The sequence below is a fragment of the Andrena cerasifolii genome, chromosome 8, assembly GCF_050908995.1.
Source record: "Andrena cerasifolii isolate SP2316 chromosome 8, iyAndCera1_principal, whole genome shotgun sequence".
Classification (NCBI taxonomy): Eukaryota; Metazoa; Arthropoda; class Insecta; order Hymenoptera; family Andrenidae; genus Andrena; species Andrena cerasifolii.
Genome location: NC_135125.1, coordinates 5,630,641 through 5,650,672, shown reverse-complemented (window position 1 = coordinate 5,650,672; position 20,032 = coordinate 5,630,641). Strand labels below are relative to the sequence as shown.

General features: G+C 35.3%; 1 protein-coding gene across 2 annotated transcripts in view; it reads right to left on the bottom strand.

Moving 5' to 3' along the window:
• Frl (formin-like protein) overlaps positions 1-20,032 on the bottom strand; it is an 84,052-nt gene that overhangs the window by 16,319 nt on the left and 47,701 nt on the right. For both annotated transcript variants that reach the window (XM_076818711.1, XM_076818712.1), the window contains exons 2-3: positions 12,292-12,375; positions 1,990-2,076 (exon numbers count right to left, since the gene is read on the bottom strand). In XM_076818711.1, the coding sequence (XP_076674826.1) occupies positions 1,990-2,076; positions 12,292-12,375 (171 nt within the window). The remainder of the gene's footprint in view (positions 1-1,989; positions 2,077-12,291; positions 12,376-20,032) is intronic.

Below are 20,032 nucleotides of genomic sequence, written 5' to 3'. Positions count from 1 at the left end.
GGCTTGTTCTGGTTTTACTTTATCGTTTTTCTCCGCCTTTCTTACACAACTGGCGACTTGTAAATTCTCATTTCCACAGTATTTTTTAGCTGTTTTTTTTCCCACAAGCCGCCCCAGCTCCTTTAATATACGACGACAGAGTGTGTAGCCATCAATAAATGATGCTACTGCGGTGTGTAAATACTTGAAGCGATTCTACGTCGCCGAGTATTTGCTTATAAGCAAACTCGTTTCTGCTGCAAGTGTATTCAGTACCTAACATATTACCGAAGTAATACATTTTTGTTTCGATTTTCAGGTGCAGCATGTATGACCTGACGAACCTCAAAGGACAGCTCACATTTATACCTGTACGAGTGCTGCGTGGAGTCAAAATCTAGGACCCATATCTAGCTTTATTTTTTGAATTTGCGCCAACTATTTGGAAGGAATAGGATCTTTACAGAAGAAGGACAAAGCAAAATTCTAAAAAAAGAATTGCAAACATTTGGAGCTCCCTTAATTCTTAAACACTTATAATATCTTTTAGGGCACACTATTAAATTCATGTGTGTATAGGGGAGACCGGGGCTAGTTGACTGATTTTTAACATTTCTAATTTTTATAAATAGACCATTGGTATTTTGTTGACTTGTTGCACACTAAAAGTTTACAAATTTCGTTAGGTATACAGGCTTAATTTTTAAAATTGTTTTAATTGAGTCTAGGTCGTAGTTTTTATTATATTTAGGGTAGTGAGACGAATAAGTCAACAAACCCCGGCTGTGGGGTTAGTTGACAAATATGACGAGGTTAGTTGACTTGACATTTACTTTTCAGTTTTAACCCTTTATCAATATAGTATACAAAAGGCGTACATATATATCCTACGACCAACAATTTTTTTTTCACTCCTTCGCACTGTTATTTTTTTTATTAAGTATCACGGTGGTAGATACTGTAATTATTTTCTACTTGTTTGTTGTGGTCTGTTTGGAAGGCCTGAGAGTTTGAAGAGAGGATAGGGTGTAAAACTGGTAGGGGTGAGTTTGGAGGGATTTATGGTAGGGGAAGTGGATTTGAGCAGCCAAACTCTTTGCCTCGACTGCATCTTGAGGATAAAAAGTGCAAATTTTTAGTGGTATTACTATGCTTAGTCAAGCAACCCCGTCCAACATTGTCAACTTGTTAAGGGTCGTACCTCCACGCACTGGATAAAATAAAATACCCTAAATTATAGTCAATGTATCACGTTTCCACAAAATATTCATGAAAAAACATCAAGCAATACTTAGTGGCCAAAAATTCATAAATAGTCGAAACAGAAATTTTTACTTCCCGCCGACCTTTTTAGATTTTTCATTCTCACTGATAGAACACGCAAGTTTTTGTCATGGTGATACATTAAATGGCAAGCTATTCATCTGCTTCAATATCGCAAATCGCGGCATAATTGTTAACATAATACAATAATTAAAGGGAATCAGTCAACTAACCTCGTTAGTCAACTAGCCCCGGTCTCCCCTACAATTAAGATCCCTTAACTCGGCGGGAGGCGCTACTGAAGGTGATCAGATATGCGAGCACACGATAACGAAGATCATATTTGCAACCAGCTGCTATTTTCTTTATTTTGCTTTTGCGTTTGCACCTTTATACTTTTTTTGCTTCCACTTTATTTACGTATTACCTGTACAATTCTTTCTGTAATCTGCGTTTCATTGCTCAGTGTATATATTATTATTTCTTATATTTTTCAAAGAGCTTCCGTTTAACTACGTAAATAAATAAAAATAAATAACACTCGAAAGCCGTTTTTCTGAACGATCTTTTACGAACAGCCTCATATGCCAGAAATATATGTGATTATTTCATGTCATCTTTCCGGTTGTATCACGATTATCGGTGCATCCTGTATAGTAAAACACTAGTATGCCCAAGACCGCAACATAAAAGAGATGAAAGTACAATACAAAAAATGCTCGGGACGTAAAATAAAACGCAACATACTCGATGGCTTCGCGATGCTTTCGGGTCCAGGTAGGTGCGTAACTTTGCTAAATAGTGGGACGGAGGATCCTTTGCTTGTACTCTTTCCTGAAAACATAAGAATTCAATATATTATTTAAGTGGTAAATTGGTCGTATCCGTCACTGTAGACAAGTCTAGAAACTTCAGTCCCTTCTGACTAATTTTAACACTTTCAATGCCACCTACGAGCTTTCATTAAGACAGTTGTTGGGAAGTATCAAGGCATAGTCGCATAGTTCCCAAAAGTTTAAATTTAAATTTGTTCACTTCTAATATCTATATCTTCGATATTTTTGCGAATTTCCGTCTGAAATTTTGTGAAAAATTCTGGACATATCAAACACTGAAAATATGTAAAAAAAAAGATAGATTTTTTGGCATACTTTGGTGTAAGGATATTTGAAAGATGTGGTACAGAAGATTAATTCGTTAACGGGACGCGTATCCGAACTTTAGCAAGTTGTCACGAATGGCTTCGTAATCGGTATACGTGCAATTCCGCACTCGGTGGCTTTAATGCGTGAGGCTCCTGTAATTTTGTACGTTCGTACGGCGCAGAACAATATCCCACGGTTTCCTGAATGCGTGGATGCGCCAGTGCGTGTCTGCGCCTCTAATTTGACTAATTTCACTATGTGGGCTTGTTCTTCCCATACACTTTCATCTCGCGTTTACACTTCCCAGTTGACATCAAAGGGACTTCAATATTTATTTGTAACTCTTTCGGAAAGGCTGTCTGACTAGAAAACCTACCGAGCTTTTCAGAATTGCTATTAACGTGAAAAATCCCCGAAAATTCCAAGGAACGATTAATCGTAAAACAATTAAAAATTGTTTTCATCATTGCGACATATAAAAGTTTAAGAAATTTTGAACGGGTACTTTTAGCTCTGCTTCAGAAATTGTAATATTCATTACAACCGTAAAATGTAAATATATACGTACAGTCGAACCTCGATAACTCGAATCTCAAGGGAAGGGAAAAAATCTTCGAATTATAGAGGTTTCGAGTTATCGAGTTTTCCAGTAAGAGAGGTTCAACAAACGAAAATTCGATTTGTACAGGTTTTGTAGGACTCTTAAAATTGTTCGATTTGTGAAGCTGTGAAGCAAGACAAATTCAAGTTTTAAAGGACAATTGTTTATTGTATACCTATAATCAAATATTCCTATAACTTATGTACACATATACTTATACTTACCATTATAAAAATAATTGTAAGACACATTTTATGCTCGAAATATTACTCTTTATTACATATTAAAAAATTCGTGATTTTTCTTTGTGCTAGTCTTTTAGTGTATTGTAAATCAATAGCATTTTTACTCGTGAATAATGCAGAGAAAACATTTTCCTCGATATTTTCAGATCCTTCTACGAAATTTCGTAATACATATGTAGAAGTAAGCTTCGACTTGCGGAGGTCAACCAAGATTAGTATTAAAAAAATTATTGATGAAAAGTATTAGTTTACACAGTTCTTAGAAGAATTTGGGTTAGACTTAAAAACAGCAAATTGCTGCGAGTCTCGCCCATTACTTCTCTTCGTGTTTTCGTGTATTATTATTATTATTTCTTATTGTCTAAAAAAGGGAAGAAAATTAGCACATTCCCCACTATTTTATGAAGTATTTCTCTTCCTTCATTTTCTATATGTAAGGAATTTAAAATGAATAACAGTTATAGCAAACAAGTGGAAAAAAGTATTTAATTATTAGCCACTTGAGATTAGCATATTCCCCAATTATGAAGTATTTCTCTTTCCACATTTTCTATATGTAAGGAATTTAAAATAAACAAGAGTTATAGCAAACAAGTGGAAAAAAGTATTCAATTATTAGCCACCTGAGATTAGCACATTCCCCAATATTTTATGAAGTATTTCTCTTCCCTAATTTTCTATATGTAAGGAATTTAATATAAACAACAGTTATAGCAAACAAGTGGAAAAAAGTATTCAATTATTAGCCACCTGAGATTAGCACATTCCCCAATATTTTATGAAGTATTTCTCTTCCCTAATTTTCTATATGTAAGGACTTTAAAATAAACAACAGTTATAGAAAACAAGTGGAAAAAAGTATTCATTTATTAGCCACTTGAGATTAGCACATTCCCCAATATTTTATGAAGTATTTCTCTTCCCTCGTTTTCTATATGTAAGGAATTTAAAATAAACAACAGTTATAGCAAACAAGTGGAAAAAAGTATCCAATTATTAGCCACTTGAGATTAGCATATTCCCCAATTATGAAGTATTTCTCTTTCCACATTTTCTATATGTAAGGAATTTAATATAAACAACAGTTATAGCAAACAAGTGGAAAAAAGTATTCAATTATTAGCCACCTGAGATTAGCACATTCCCCAATATTTTATGAAGTATTTCTCTTCCCTCATTTTCTATATATAAGGAATTTAATATAAACAACAGTTATAGCAAACAAGTGGAAAAAAGAATTCAATTATTAGCCACTTGAGCTTGTAAACTGTATCTACTACCGAAAATGTTCAGAAGCCATTCGCTGTCTGAAGCATTACAGAGGAGGGAAGAAGGTCTCGGGCAAAAATGATACCCGTGTATAATATTCTAGGGTTAAAGCAGTGTAAGCGCATTAATCACACGAGCCTGACATGACGCCTACCTAAGTAAGCGCGTCAGCCCAATGTCAAGAAGTGTCGCGGATGCTGTTGCACATAATCTATTCGTGAAATAGGATACCCTTGAGGCGACGGGGCTGCCTGTTCTCTCCTCTTCCCTCGGGGGTCATCGCTGGCCCCCGTGTCTCGGTTTTTGAACGGGCCTGTAGGGCATGTGGGTAACTCGACACGGATGTAACGCAAGCCGCGCTATTATACACGATACAAGAAAACGGGCCACAAAAAAGTGCACAGCATCCCTGGCTCACTGTTGCCAATGTGCATGCACACACGTGCGCACGTTTCCATGAATTCGACACTCTGCACAGCCCATCCATAAGCTTCTCTCCCGTTCGAATGCTCGAAACCTGATGTACGCGCTTCGAATCGAATAACGCTTCTTTCAATATCCGAAATCAGGTAATCTGTCAGGCGAGAAAGGCGAGTCAACTCGTCATTTGATGATACTCCTGTGCACCTGACAGGATTTAAGTTTAACCTCAGGTTTTTAAAGAGTGACTCAAAAAATAGCCCCTTTTTGGTCCCACGATTTTGGAACTGAATTTTATGCGAGACGATACCTTATGCTGAGACATAAATCACACGAAATTTTCAAGTTGAGGTGACAATTAGCATATCAATTATTTGCGATATTTACTTTGCCTTAAAACATTCGTTTCCCCGTTTATTACTATATACTACTATTTATTTCGTTAGAAATTACTTAAGCAGTTATCAATCTATAGTCGTCCTAAAATGGAATCAGAATTTTTTTGACGTCCGAAGAAAGATGAAACCCAAGGCTGCTTAAACTCCGCGTATATCTCGTTCCCTTCGATCCAGACAACTCGTCAAATCCATTTTGTACTTTGTACTGGGCTCCCAGAGCTCAGTACGAGAAAAGAGAGTAATTTCCACTCGAGACGAGCTCCACCCTACTTGCTTGGCTCTTGTCGGTTTAATGAGGCGAATGGTCCACCTAAACCGGTAAAAAGCTTTAGAAGAACCCTTTGTAGCTTTTTCTTCCATGGTTTCGAAACACAAAGCCCCGATTAATGTATGCGCCAAACCGTTCCCCATTTCCACAGAAACGCTTCGAAAGGCTTTCCGCACGAATAGCGTTGGGTCAATTTTTTTTTTTTATGAAATTACGAAGCTCTGAATTGTCCTCAAACGGATTGCCACTTTAAAACACAAATGATTAAATTCTGTGAGTACGTAACAACAGGATGGTCTGCCTTTGCATGGTGTATTAATTTATTGTAGTGGTTGTCGCTATTTTTTTAAAGTTTCAACATTTGTCTAGCAAATTAGGTAATCAAATTTCCATTGAAGAACCAACAAAAACATTTTATAAAGTAATTCCTGCAGTAAACCACTTTCTCCAAAAATTTTCGCAGTTTTTTTATTTAAAACTCCTAGCTTAAAAATTAAACTCTGCGTTTTATTCGTTCAGATACACTTGCTGTGAAAACAATAAAGAAAATTATGTGGAAAAATGGTTCTGTTCGTGAATCATCTTCTGCAAAGTGTACTGCAGAAACAACACATGTGCTTTCAATCTTTGAGGCTGTTTTTAACAGTGAAGGGTGGGTGGAGCATGTCTCGTTTCTATACCAAACGATGTTTGTTGGTAACGTGTGTAAAGATTTCTGTCTAACTCAAAAATGTCACTAGTGTCGTTTCTGAAATAACCATTTCAATTGTAGCATTTATATTGAATCGTGAACACGTTGTGCGAACGGTTTCGTGACGTAAGGTCAGTAAGGTGAATGTCCAAATTTCTTCTCCTTTAAGAGATAACTCGTCGTAAAGAAGGTGTACAAAATTTGTTTGTGATTAAAATTTTCAGAGTAATTGATTAAATCTTTAATAATAAATCAACCAATTCAAAAACTATTTAAGAAAGATATCTCAAGATGTTTAACTATTAGTAATTTGTAATTAAATATATAGTGCTCTAAATGTCCGTATTTCTGCTGATGAAAAATAGCGATTTATGTAACGCCCCGAGCTCGTGCAACACTCGCGTAAATGTTTAAATAATTTAGAATTATTTTGTTGGAACCATAGTACAAACCTAACGCATGTAATAATAAGAAAAATACGAAATGATCAGAAATGGGGACCTGAGCAGAAATTGGGGCATTCACCTTACCATCGTAAAGTCCAGTCCATCTGTGCTTTAGAAAATCGTGCAACGGGTAAATGTATATTTGCAACGCGGCTGATGCATCTTCCATAATCCACGCCCTTCACGGATCAAAAGAGGTGTCTCGTTCGGCGACATTTTCGCTCGCCCTCGATTAAACTCGGGATTAAACCCACTTAAGCATACCCCCACAGGCGCGTATGAAGCATACAAATGACTAAATATGCACGTCTGCCCGGCGATATTGCATTCGGACATTAAACGTCTGGGATCTATATATAGAATAAAGCACGCCTTAATTTTTTCACGAATCTTGTACAATGCGACGCTTATACACTCAGCCGAGCCCTTTAGCTTACAACTGAAGTCTTTTTTTTCCTCAGAAAAATGAACTTTTGTGTAATGCTTTATAAAGAATTCATAATAGCACCTAATGATGATTATGCATTTATCTTAGAAGAAGAAATATATTTCTATCAACAGCTGACTAGCGATAACGTAACGAACACTGAAATTTTTCTGGCTACTGCTGTTGCACTACATTTTAGCATCACATTCTTATAAAAAGGGGCTTGCCTCGTACAGTAACTGATATATTAATAATCAAAATTTATATCAGTGTTACTTTCAAAGCATTGCAAGAAAACGAATCAATAATTTCTATTGAGCATGGTGTGTATATTAGATTAATAAATAATAGAAATATAGAAATAAAGGAAAGTGCACTGAGTGTCTCATTTAGTATATATGTATGGATTGTACACACATGCATAGTTGCATATCTATGTGCAAAGAAACTCTTTATTAGTCTTCATTGCTTGTGAAAATATATGATGCATCGAAGGAATAAATTTAAGCAAATCTAGCATGAATAATACGTAAATAATATATATTATGTTTTATATTTTATTATTTTGATACATGTGTGTGTTATTATCATGTTATTTATTTGTGTATGCACCATATTTGTCAGAATACTTACAGGACATTTTTACAGTCATTCTATTTCAGATGTAAAAGTGAGACTTTTTATTGACGTAAAAAAAAACATGCACATTGCTTGGCAAATAAAATATGTACTTTTTTCAACACCTGCATGAAAATTTCAGACGTATTCGTGTTTTCTACTTTTCTCCCAAGGGAAAAAGACTTTACGCGCATGCGTATTTGCATTTTTTACTTTGCTCCCAAGGAAACTGGAGTTTGCGAGCTGAGTGAATGGCAAGCAATCGAACATGCATATTTTTTTGCGAATCGCTCAGCAGGCTTTCAAAAGCACACCACGCAATGTACAATTATTTTAGTATTTCTCTAATAACCTAATTTTGCATAATTTTGATAATGAACGGCTCGGTTAATGTAACTAACATCGCACTGAATATCTACCTTATATACCAAACAATTCTAAGAATGTATTTCCTCGTCGCACGTAAATAAGTCTCCTTAATTAATTATACAACAATTAAAATAAATATAAAAAAAACACCTAAACTATAGTTCATACTATTTTTTATTTGTATGTCTATTTCAATTATTGTTCACCGATAAATCTATGGAAAGGTAAATGGATTAATGGAATTGCATTTTAGAAACATAAACATTCATGAATTGCATTCACTTTTCTATTTTACCTACATCGTGTCACTAAACGAAACGTCAAGAAGAATGTTTTTCCACGGTAAATATCGACGTAATAAAAACAGTCATAAATATATCTGTTACTGCGTGCTCGTGTCAACAAAGGGGGTCGTCGCAAGTAATTAATAGAATGGAATAGGTACGTGAGCGATTCGAAGGAAGATCGTGGGACGCTCCATAAGGAAGTACGGGTCGTGGACCCGCATCCACTGACATTCACTGGCCGGTGTGGAATTAAACGAGTGCCAGCCGGGCAAAGATCTCAGACTGCCGCCGATTAACAATACGTTCGTCAAGCTAAAGGCTGATTACGTCATTCTTATAATTCGTCACGATGACAGCATCGCATCAATTTCGCGAGAACCGTTTACGGATCACCGTTTCCGAGGAACTTAACACTCGCACCGTCGACGACATGAAACTTACGCCGTGGAGGTCCATCGCTGGGTCTTTTCAGACCCATGTCTTCGTGTAAAAATATTCGAGTGGGTTTAATAATCTTGAATATTTAATTTACACAGATCTTAAATTTTTATTTTATTTATTTTTATTTCCATTTCCATTGCAAAGAAAATACTTTTAGGAATCGCTGGCAGAATTTGCGAAATCTACTCTTTCTGTTACCGTAGAGTGCAGGTCAGATACAAATTGTTTGCATTTTATACAGGCTTGAAAATGTCTTAGTATCACATAAAACATCTTCACCGTTTTTTATAGTATAGACTGTGTACTAGGGTGGCTCTTATTTACTATTGGTAAATTTTTTTTCATAGATTTTCTTCGGGGCACCCTCCAGAATAGTTCCAAATAATTAAGATATATCGAAGATATAGACTCTAATATCTTCGATATTTTTGCGAATTTCGGTCCCAAATTTTCAGGAAACATTCATGACGTGAGCCGTTTATTTTCAAAGTGACCTAAGGCCATTTATATTTAAAAATTTGGTATATATCAATTTTTAATAGTAACTTCAAGTTGTACACGTTTCAGCAGTCAAAAAAAAAAGTTTGTCGCACGAGAAAAAGTAATACAACATAAAAGATGCTCCTTGTTCGGGTCTACAACTTTTGTTTGACATATTTTTTTATTTAATCAATAACTTGGAGGATACTATATAAAATCGACTTCGCGAGCTATTAAATAATGATTTAAATGTTTAAGGGCCCAGGGGCACCCTTTCCCGTCATCCGATCGAGCTCAAACTTTACACGGATATTTTTTAATTATTTGGAACTATTCTGGAGGGTGCCCCGAAGAAAATTCAAAAGTCGAAAATAAGAGCCACCCTAGTGTATACGTAACGCACATGTAAATCAATCTTATTTGCAAACCCACGACCAGTGTTTCAAAAAAAAAGTGCCGTATGCTTCGCTGAGATAGCAAAGGGATATTAAGTAGGAACCTAGCAAGGGAAGATCCCGAACCTGGAAATTCAAAAAAGTCTAAATTTATAACACAAAATCGGAAAATAGCCGAATTTTCAGAGGTTAATTTCACCCCCTTCGAGTGAATTTGGGCAGCAAACAAAAATTGCGTTGTAATCAGAAAGAAATCCTCTACATATTCACAAAGTTTCAGAATTTTTTAAATTTTCTGGGTCGGGATCTTCCCTTGTCAGTCTCGTGTTACTTGAGCTCTGACTTCTCCCTCGTCCGAATGCTTTAGGAAAATTCTATTTTTCCCACCGCGAACTCCTTGACGGAGTTTAAGTGAAGGTGGGAGGATTAACAAACCAATCAGTGGTTTAGGTAACACGCTTGGTCGGTTTCACGAATTTGTCAATGTTACGCCCAGCTTTCTGCACAGAGAAATGCAGTGGGAGAGCGAGGCTGGTAACGGTAAAATTGGAACCAACCCCAAGGCTTCGCGAGCCATCAGGACCCTCACGTGCGCGTCTTGTCCAGGGGGTTTACGATGCGTCAATCGCTTATTGAGCGGCAGGAGAGAGACTCCAAGGGTTCCACGTCCCAATTGGAATCTCGAGTCCTCTCCTGTTTATGATGCCGACGGTCGCGGTAATTGTGCAGGCGAATTTCTTCGGATGAAAAATAACGAAGAAGTCACGTCCGCGTCGTAAATCCAGTCGGCTTTTGAAACCCGTAACAGAGGTCACATAGGGTTGCCAAATTTTTCCGGAAAATATAGTACGTACTTTACGGCCAAGTGTAATAAAAAATATAGCGCATTGTGAAAAAATATACACAGTACCTAGTTTTTAGAGGACAGTGGCACAGAATAAAACTATATTAAAACAACGACATCTTATTGTTTAAAGGCATATCTTTGTGGCAAGTTGCAATTTACTGTCTTTAACAAGTATGTCAAAAATTTGATTGCACTGAAAATCCAAAGTAACATGGGACTCAATTTTCGTGTTCATTATAGAAAAAATCCTCTTTGTAAAAGTTGAAGTGGTGGGAATGGGAATATGCAGAGAGAAAGTATGAAATTATTTTATATTTTTGACAAACGCATGATAGGAAACACTTTTTTTTAAGTCAAGTTCAAAAGTTTACAGTTTAAAGTCGCAAATTGAAGTTTTGGTGTTGCCATAGCATAAACAAATAAGTGAAAATTATTGCATCAGAAATATAGTATTTTTACGTATTATATCTTTTTCTAATAGTACAGTGGGTGGCCAAATTATTATACTCAAACAAAAAGGTTTGAGATTTTGTAAGTTTAAGCGATGGAATAAAATAGATGTCTCGTTTTTAATGTTATATTATTTTTTAATACTAGTGTATGTATTTAAGAATGCAAATTAAATAGATTTAGGTATATAGGTTTAAGCCTATATTATACGAGAAGTACAATTAATTACTCTATATTTGGTGACTCCGCCCTCAGCTTTTATTATGGCATATTCTCTATTATTTCTGCCTTATTTGTAATAATTCTTTCCCCGCCCTTTTAAAAACAAATGAGATTTATATGTTGAAAAATTACTCACAATGTTGCCAGATGCTGTAGCTAATCAATAAATGAAAAAACAATAACATTCATGCATTGTTGCTTTAATTACAGCCACGACTTTCAGAGATTTTGACGAAGATGTTTTGAGTATAATAATTTAGCCACCCTCTGTATATAGTACACTAGACAAAAATATAATACAATACTATATATTATAGTACGCTTGGAAACCCTACACACAGTGTAACTGTGATTTCCGGATCGGTTAACGTCGAAAATGTTAATTTTAAGTTTCCTTTGAACATATTAATATTCATAATATGATTTCTTAATATCATATCATTTCTTGCCATTGCAAATAGTTATTTTGCAAGGGAAGGGGTAGGTATGATCCACCGATGAGTCAGACAGCCACAAAGGTGTCAAAGTAAAATATTCTGCCACGCGATTTTATTTCAAGGAACATATCACCACCGTAATTGTATTACAAAAAAAGAATCATTTTTTAATTTCTAATTTTAAATTATTAAATCAAATTTCTTTCAGATAAAAGAATATAATATTCAATATGAATCGCCGGCCATCGATTCTAAAAAAAAAACAAAAACAAAAACTGTTTTCCTTGATACTGGGGCAAACTAGAGATCGTCGTACCCTTTATAATCGATTTAGTTTACAGTTGCATGCCCCTATCTAGCGATTTATAGTAGCCAGCCATATTTTCGTATGAACGAAAAAACTGTTCAGCTCGAACTATATTTTACTATTTTCTCTGCGAAAACAAAGTTGAAACGGAAACAGGAGTCCCGGGATAAAGCAAATTTTTGCGGCTACATAAAACAGAATCGGGCTTCAAAGGTATATTTAAAATTGCATAAGTCCTTTGCCAGAGCAAAAAGTCGAAAGCAATTTGTGCACGGTGTATACTTACTTGATCGCATATGATGTCCCATTTTTTCTCGTTGTCGTATTGCTTCAAAAGCTTTGCCTTGTCTGGCGGCAAATCCATTGAAGCCTGAAACACACAAAAAAGGATCGGGGTTTCATTTTAATGTCTCGACATGTGACGCTGAGGGAGCTCCGCGGCTTATACATACTACCTCCTCCCTTTTCTTTTTTTTTCCGGGGGAGAGGGCGCCCGCAGTAACGTAAAATAAAGTCGAGAGTTGGGAATAATTTAACCGAAGCAATTAGCTCGGCCATTTGCATATAAGGCTGCGACAGAAGGAGAGGGAAAATTATCTGCCTAAACGCAACAGGATTATTTGCGTGGTGCCCGAATTGATAAAAGGAAGTCATGGAAACACCCTCTGATATGGATTAATAATACAATTCGTGGAAACTGTTTTTTCTTATGTTGTTGTTTATAGTATATATGTATTATAATAGACGGAGCATTTGATAACTGGCGATAGTAACGTTGAAGTTCTACGAACAATTCCTCGAGGAACTATAATTTTCAGATAACAATTCTTCGTACAGATAAGCTAGCATTTGTTTAAAGGAAATGTTCCATTCGTTTAAACAAATGCAAATTGTTTAAAATTTAAACAAAATAAGACCCAATTAAAATATTTCGTTTAATGTTCCATTAAATAAAAATATTTTAATTGGGTCTTATTAATTATTTTCAACCTTGACATTCCAACTTTGTATTCGCGAATATTATATTGTACATTTGAGAGAATAGCACTTTGCTTAAAATGGGTTGGAAAACGATCCAAGGTGTACGTGCGGGAGACAAGATATTGATCACGTTCTGTGGCAAAGTCCTTTACTTGACCAACAAAGAACCAAACTAATTAATGGATTGCGAATACGAGGTTTTTTCTTCCATTATCGTGTAATGTGATGCTTTGCAAGCCCACAGTAGTAATATGCAATTTAGTTTATTCGTATTTAAACGAATGCAACTTAGTGATTTAAGAAAGTACTGTATTTATAAACAAGTGTATCAACAGGTCTGTAATAAGTGCAGAATGTTTTGCAGAATAATTTCCATACGGAGATTAAAACCGCGTTAATTATAATAAATAAATCAAATAAAAAATAGCACGTACACTTTTGTACAAAATGTTACCTGCGAGATAATTGTTTCACGAATTCACTTGCAATTAAAAAAAGAAGCTGGTCTTGAATCTTATTTGACTTTCACCAAACTGACATTTTTATTTCTTGTTTAGTATCACACGAAATTAATTAACTGCATAAACCTGTGCAAGTGGATTTTAGTTTCATCAATGAAACGCTGGAAATCATTCGCAATTGAGGATTCATGTTATTCAATATACCGAAGCAAATAAATAATTAAATATCTTTGCTGGGGGTCGAGTGATAATTATTCAAGTATGGAAACTTTAAAATTTCAGAATATACCTCTCTGTTTGAACCCTGCTTGTTAGGGTAATTAAGTCATCGGCGAGGCAAAGGTTGGCGTAAAAAGAACCGAGCACCTAGGGGGCTAACATTATCGAGTGGCTTTCACTCTCACCACTTCCAAACGTTTTTATGCATGAAGTGACTCACCGTGGCTTAATAAGGTATATTAATACCGTCGCGTTGTTGAAATTTTTATTAAAAAGGTGGCATACAACGGGCTATTTTCGACACAGCAATTTCAGGTAGTTTATTACTATTTTTCAAGTGATTTTTATCTTCATCTTTCTTTATGCACTGCTCAAAATAATTAGAGGATCGCTACTGCGAATGTTCTATTGCGCCAACCAAGGGAAGGGAAGGAATATAAAATTATTTAAAAATTATTGTTATTGTTTCAAATTATTTTAAATTCTAAATAAATTATTGAAGTAATTTAAAATTGGAGTTACATTAAATTTTAATAAACAGTTTTGAATTTTAGATGAATTATTAAATGTAATTTGAGATTTATAAAATTTCATTTAAAATTGGAGGATTGAAATTAGATTTTAAATTTTACGGCATGTGCAAAACTACTCTAATTTTACATATTTTGTTTGAAGTAACACAACCATCTTTATCATAAGGGCTTCTCTAATTGTTTCGAGCAGTGCATGTTACCACTCATGTTTTGCCCTACGCGAAACGATATTTTGCAGAAATTCCAAATTGTGTTCCATTTTATGCCATTTATTTCGCTTTCAGTTGAAGGTCTCGTTTCCTTGAAATATTTGTGACAAAAGTAAACGTTTCAATATCATTTAAAGAATATTAAGTGCCATATGTGACGCATTAGCAATTTTTGCAGCCATAATCTATTGAAAAAGCAATAACGATATGCGATGCAAAGGTTCGGCAGAATGATTCATTCGCGATAAAATAAGCTTCGATAACAGCAATATCAATTTTGTTAAGGACACCCAGAGTGCACAAACGTACTAACAGATAACATTACCTATTTTTAGATATAATTTAAATTCACGGTATTACTATTTTTTTCATAAACGTTAAATGTATGAAAAAAAAGGGAAAAAGTTTCCCTACTTTTTATTCGTAACACGGTTAATTACAGTGTTTTAAATTTACAGTAATTTCCAAGCAACGATTGTGGCTCAAATTTTAGAAACTCAACCTTCGGCTGTCACACTTATTTTTTCGAACGTAGTTGTTACACTGGGTCGATTCGACCCAAACGAATTTGTTTACCCTTGAAAATTGACATTTAAAGTAGCATCCTGTATAAACAAATTTTTTTACAGAAAAAGCGCTCCGAGAGAAAGTTCTTTGCTTAAAAAAATCATAACTTCTTTCAGGTTTAATATTTTTAGCTAAACATTTGTGATTATATTCTTGAGATATTCTACTTTAATAAAAGATTAAAAAACTTAGAAGCGTCTCTACCTGTAGAGGATACATGAATTTATTATTACACGTTGCTAGCAGTGCCATTTTCAATGATGCCTCAAAGATATTTTATCTCAAAGTCAAATTTTGGGCCATGCTGACCGAGTGCGACAACCGAGGATTAACTCGCCGGGAGGCGCTACTGGGTAAAATTTACCACAGAGGCGCTAGATGCGAAAATATGAAAACTGCTCGAGTTTTTGTTACAATTTTTTAAAGAACTTTAATAAAGATTTTAAGATATTTCACCAATTTTGATTGATTCTTAAAACACTGTACTTTAACATAAAAATTACAGAGTTAAACAAAATTCTAAGTAGTCTACGTAGCCTTATCAATTAAAAAAAGCACAAATACGCACAGTGCTTCTTTCTTTCGTCCTTGACTGCATGTGTTTTTTTTCCAAACATGCATTTGCAATTTTTGGGTAACTTCCCGTTGCAATTATTTGGCACAACAAATGTTCGCACTGCGATCAAATAGGATTAAAAATTTCTGCGACTCGTCTTGCTTCGCATCAGCGTTAAATGAACGTGAACATCTAAAGGACATCGCGCTGGTACATTAATCGTAAAAGAAGATATTGCGAAGAAACTTGACGCGAGGTTAATATTGAGTCGTCGTAACGCGTATGTCGTCATGGCTAGCGACGACCGCAGTCCACGAATAATTATCAAAGAGCGGATGCGGAAACCACGACTACATGGAATCACTATTCGCGGCACACACACAGGGCTGACCCATTTTGATCTATAGATGACTGTTTCGCAAGGTAGGCACACTAAAAATTGAATATACAAAGTGTTTCGTCTGATTTTATTATCTGTCTATCAGGTACCGACAAATAAAGTATGGTACTCCATTTAAAGAAATTAAATTGACCTTCTTATTCGTTAAACACTCCCAACAAAATAAAACTATTGTTACTATAAGCTGCCACCCACAATACTATGCAACTTTTGTAGGAAACAGTTTTATGAAATTTTAAATATAGCAGAAATATTTCAGGTGACAAAGGTAGCTGAAACACCCTGTATGTGTGCATAAATAGCACTGCTGGATTCGTCTCTTTATGCTTCTATCTCCGGTAGAAGAGAATATAAATGAGAAAGAGTCATCCTGTACAGCATGCATACAGTACTTCTGTTGAACATTGGACGTATGTATATATAATAGCATAGCAAAAGCGTTCCACACTAGAAGCGATGTAAATTGTACATAATTACTCGCTCGGTTTCGAACCTTTTTAAGCATTTGCGTGGCGTAATTAGGCTAAACGATGTAACACAAGCGTAATAGCTTGCAGGAAGAAGTGTTGGAGCTTCGTAGGTAGAAGCATGCGGAGAATTTTTGTAATAGGAATGAGAACTATAGCAACTGTGGATTTGAAATTTAAAGTCTAAAATTTAAAAATAAAAACGCCTGAATAGGCGGGTAGGTTAAGGGGACCTTTCGGTCAAGAGCCCAAAAAATAGGTGATCTTTAGGAATTAATTAAAGGAAAACTACTATATATAATTTAGTGGGAGTTTTTGCATTGTATTAAGGATGTCTTAAGTTATAGAAATATATTTTTTGGTTTATAATTAAAAATTGCAGACGGCACTGGGGAGTGGTTAAAGTGAAGGCGTAAAAAAATTTATCTAAATCTCGGTGGGACCTGTATCTCCAAAAGTTATCATCCAATTCGAATGAAACATTTTTTATTTTGAAGAATATACTTCTGGCTAGGGGGGGAAACCAGAAAAATTACAAAAATGACATTTTTTTTATAGAAAATAACGACAATTGAAGTTTGAAATCACTTTTTCCCTATATTTTTCATGCTTTCAACGCCTTTGAAAATTAGAAATTTTCAATTTTTTGTATTTTTTTCTGGTACCCCCTAGCCAGAACTATATTCTTAAAAATAAAAAAAGTTTCAGTCGAATCGGATAATAACTTCTGGAAATACAGGTCCCACCGTTTTCAGAACACTGTTTCGAGAAAAATCATTTTCTTAACACAAAAGGGAATTGTATTGTACGCCACATGATCTCATTGGAAAAACTGCAAACAAAGCATATTCAAGCTTGCATTGCCTTAGGTTAAAATTAAATAATTTTGTATTAAATTGAATTAAAATTTAATTGGAGGTTTCAACATGAATTAAACTAGTTTAAAATTAAATAACATTTTACTAAATTGAATTAAAATTCAATTGGAGGGTTGAACTTAAAGTGCATTAAATTAAAATTATATAATTATATACCAAATTAAACTAAAATTGAATTGCAAACGTGCACATCACATACTTCTCTCTGGAGCAGGGCCGCAGACGGAGCATTGCGACACGGAGAACGTTATGCACGTACCTATATGATTCACGGGTGAACCTTTTTCCATGTTGCAACGCTCAGCTTACATGTGACCCTGTTCGAGAGAGAAAACAGGTTTGCGCTTTTTGCCTCCTAATCGCAAACTTAACGTTTCACTTTTAAAGTTTTTTTACAAAATTAAAGAGTAGGTCTCGTTACGGTCCTTTTATTTCCTTTAAAAAAGCAGATAGACTTCACGCGAGGATATAAAAAGTTAATGAAAAGGTGGGACGTTATATTTATAATTAAACTTCTTGTTTCTTTGCACAGCGCTTGTTTTCATAATTGGACGAGAACTTCGCTTAAATATGTGGTTAGAATCTGGCCGTAGAAAGTAAGTAATCATATAGTAAACAGCAGTAATACAAGACGTCTCGTAACAAATGGTACAAGCAGAACTGTGGCGATTCCACTTGAAAGCACGAGTGAAGAAAATTAGCAATAAAATTTTTTCGTAACACATTCCGTTTTCGAGAAAATTTCATTCCAAATTTTCCACACATTTACTACCCTTTTTGTCAAATTCAGAAGTATCGTGAATTTTTCAAGAACAACAGTTGACATAGACAGTGACAAGTCTTTCAGAACCTAATCAGGAATCAGGTCTCCCAGGACAATCCTCTTGTAAGTCACAGTCTCGTTGTTCGTTTTCTTTTCCAACGCGATGTTCCGTGCAATTCTTTGCTCCACGGGGAAAGTCGACGCACGTTCTCCTTCGGTGATCACTATGAATTACAATTTCCAACCACGCAAGTCCCGTGAAAATCGTTTCCGTTTTGCAACATGCATTTATTTACAATGAATAAGAAAAAGCTGTAATTCCCCGGAGGAGGGGCTGTGTTTGCTCAGTTACGGTTTCTGATTATTCAGAGCAACTTGAAATTCATCCTTCCGAATCTCTGCAGACGTTGTATTACGTTAAAAGAACACTTGTTGCCGAAACGGTGCTAACTGCACATAAATCCTTCACTTAAAATGATTATCAAAATACCACACAGAAACCAGTGTGTACATATCTTTATATTCAAATTTGTATCTCCTTCCACAAAGTTCTGACAAGATATTCGTCGCTTTATAAACAACTGGCTCACAATTAGTTATTTCCAAATTTTATTAAAAAAGTATATTGGATAAATTATGTGATTAATGTACAAAAGTACGAAATGCTTCATGAAAGAATCATTGCACACTGAATAATGAGCAGCTGGATCCACCAGTGGTTACCGAAATACTATTTGTCGGCAATTTTGGGAAGAGATGACGATCGAAAATTATATGCTTCGAAGAAGCCTGCGTATAACAACGCATTCCTGTGAGCTAACCTTTACGTTTTTTGGGTTTAATGTCACGTGCTATGCTTTCTTAAGGGGACATCCTACTTTCCCGGTCGAAAAATCCGCCACTTTTCGGTGATGGTTTTTATAATGAAATACACAGTTAACGTTTTCGAATTTCGGGGGGTATATTGTACCACTCTTGAAATACAAGAAAAAATCTTTGTTTGTTTATTTTAGTTGTTTACTTAAATATTTCGCAATGAAGCTGGCGGCTGAAATTTCGGACGACTGGATCATCGGAAACAAAAAACCAAACATATTTTTAATTTGCAGGAGTATCTCGCTAGCCACAAATATCTTAAGATTTTGTAATATTTTCTCAAATTTTATATCTATTAAACAGAAAAGAAATGCCCTTTTCGGTACTTTCAACTTTGATCGACTCCCATTTTAATAATTTAGGTTCAAAATTGTTCTTTCGTGGAAAGCAAGGTAACTATACACCTGCGAATTAGAAATATGTTTAGTTTTTTTATTTCCGATGATCCAGTCGTCCGAAATTTCAACCGCCAGCAATTCTGAAGCCCCCAACTTCACTGCGACATATTTACGTAAACAAATGAAATAAACAAACAAAGATTTTTGCTTGTATTTCAAGAGTGGTAGTATATATCCCCAAAAATTCGAAAACGTTAAGTGTTTATTTCATTATAAAAACCATCACCGAAAAGTGGCCGATTTTTCCAATACACCGATATGGTGCTTTGTATAACTGCAATGCACACTTCCTGAATTATTGCATTTTAAATTCGCAGATCTACTTACATAACGGACCGTACAGACGCGTAAACAGAAGATTCGGTATAGGTAAATGCTGCCAATTCCGGAGATAGATTCGTATGAAGTCTTTCCAACCTATCGGGACACCCTGTATAATGCCTACTAACAATAAGGCCCAGCGACAGCGCCAGATGATATGCGATTATCACGAAGTCCTGCAACTGCCGCGTTAGCAACTTTGCACGCTGTGCGTAGGTTGCAGATCGTCGGTAGTAAAGCAGACCACCTGCTCTACGTTTAAAATGAATATGTAGCTAAAGAACCACAGATTTTTTCACACCGGACCCTTATTTGGTTCATAACAGCTGGTGTGTATTTCGGAAATATTCAAACATTATCTAGCGTATTTAAACAGCACTGTCTCTACCAGCTGATCA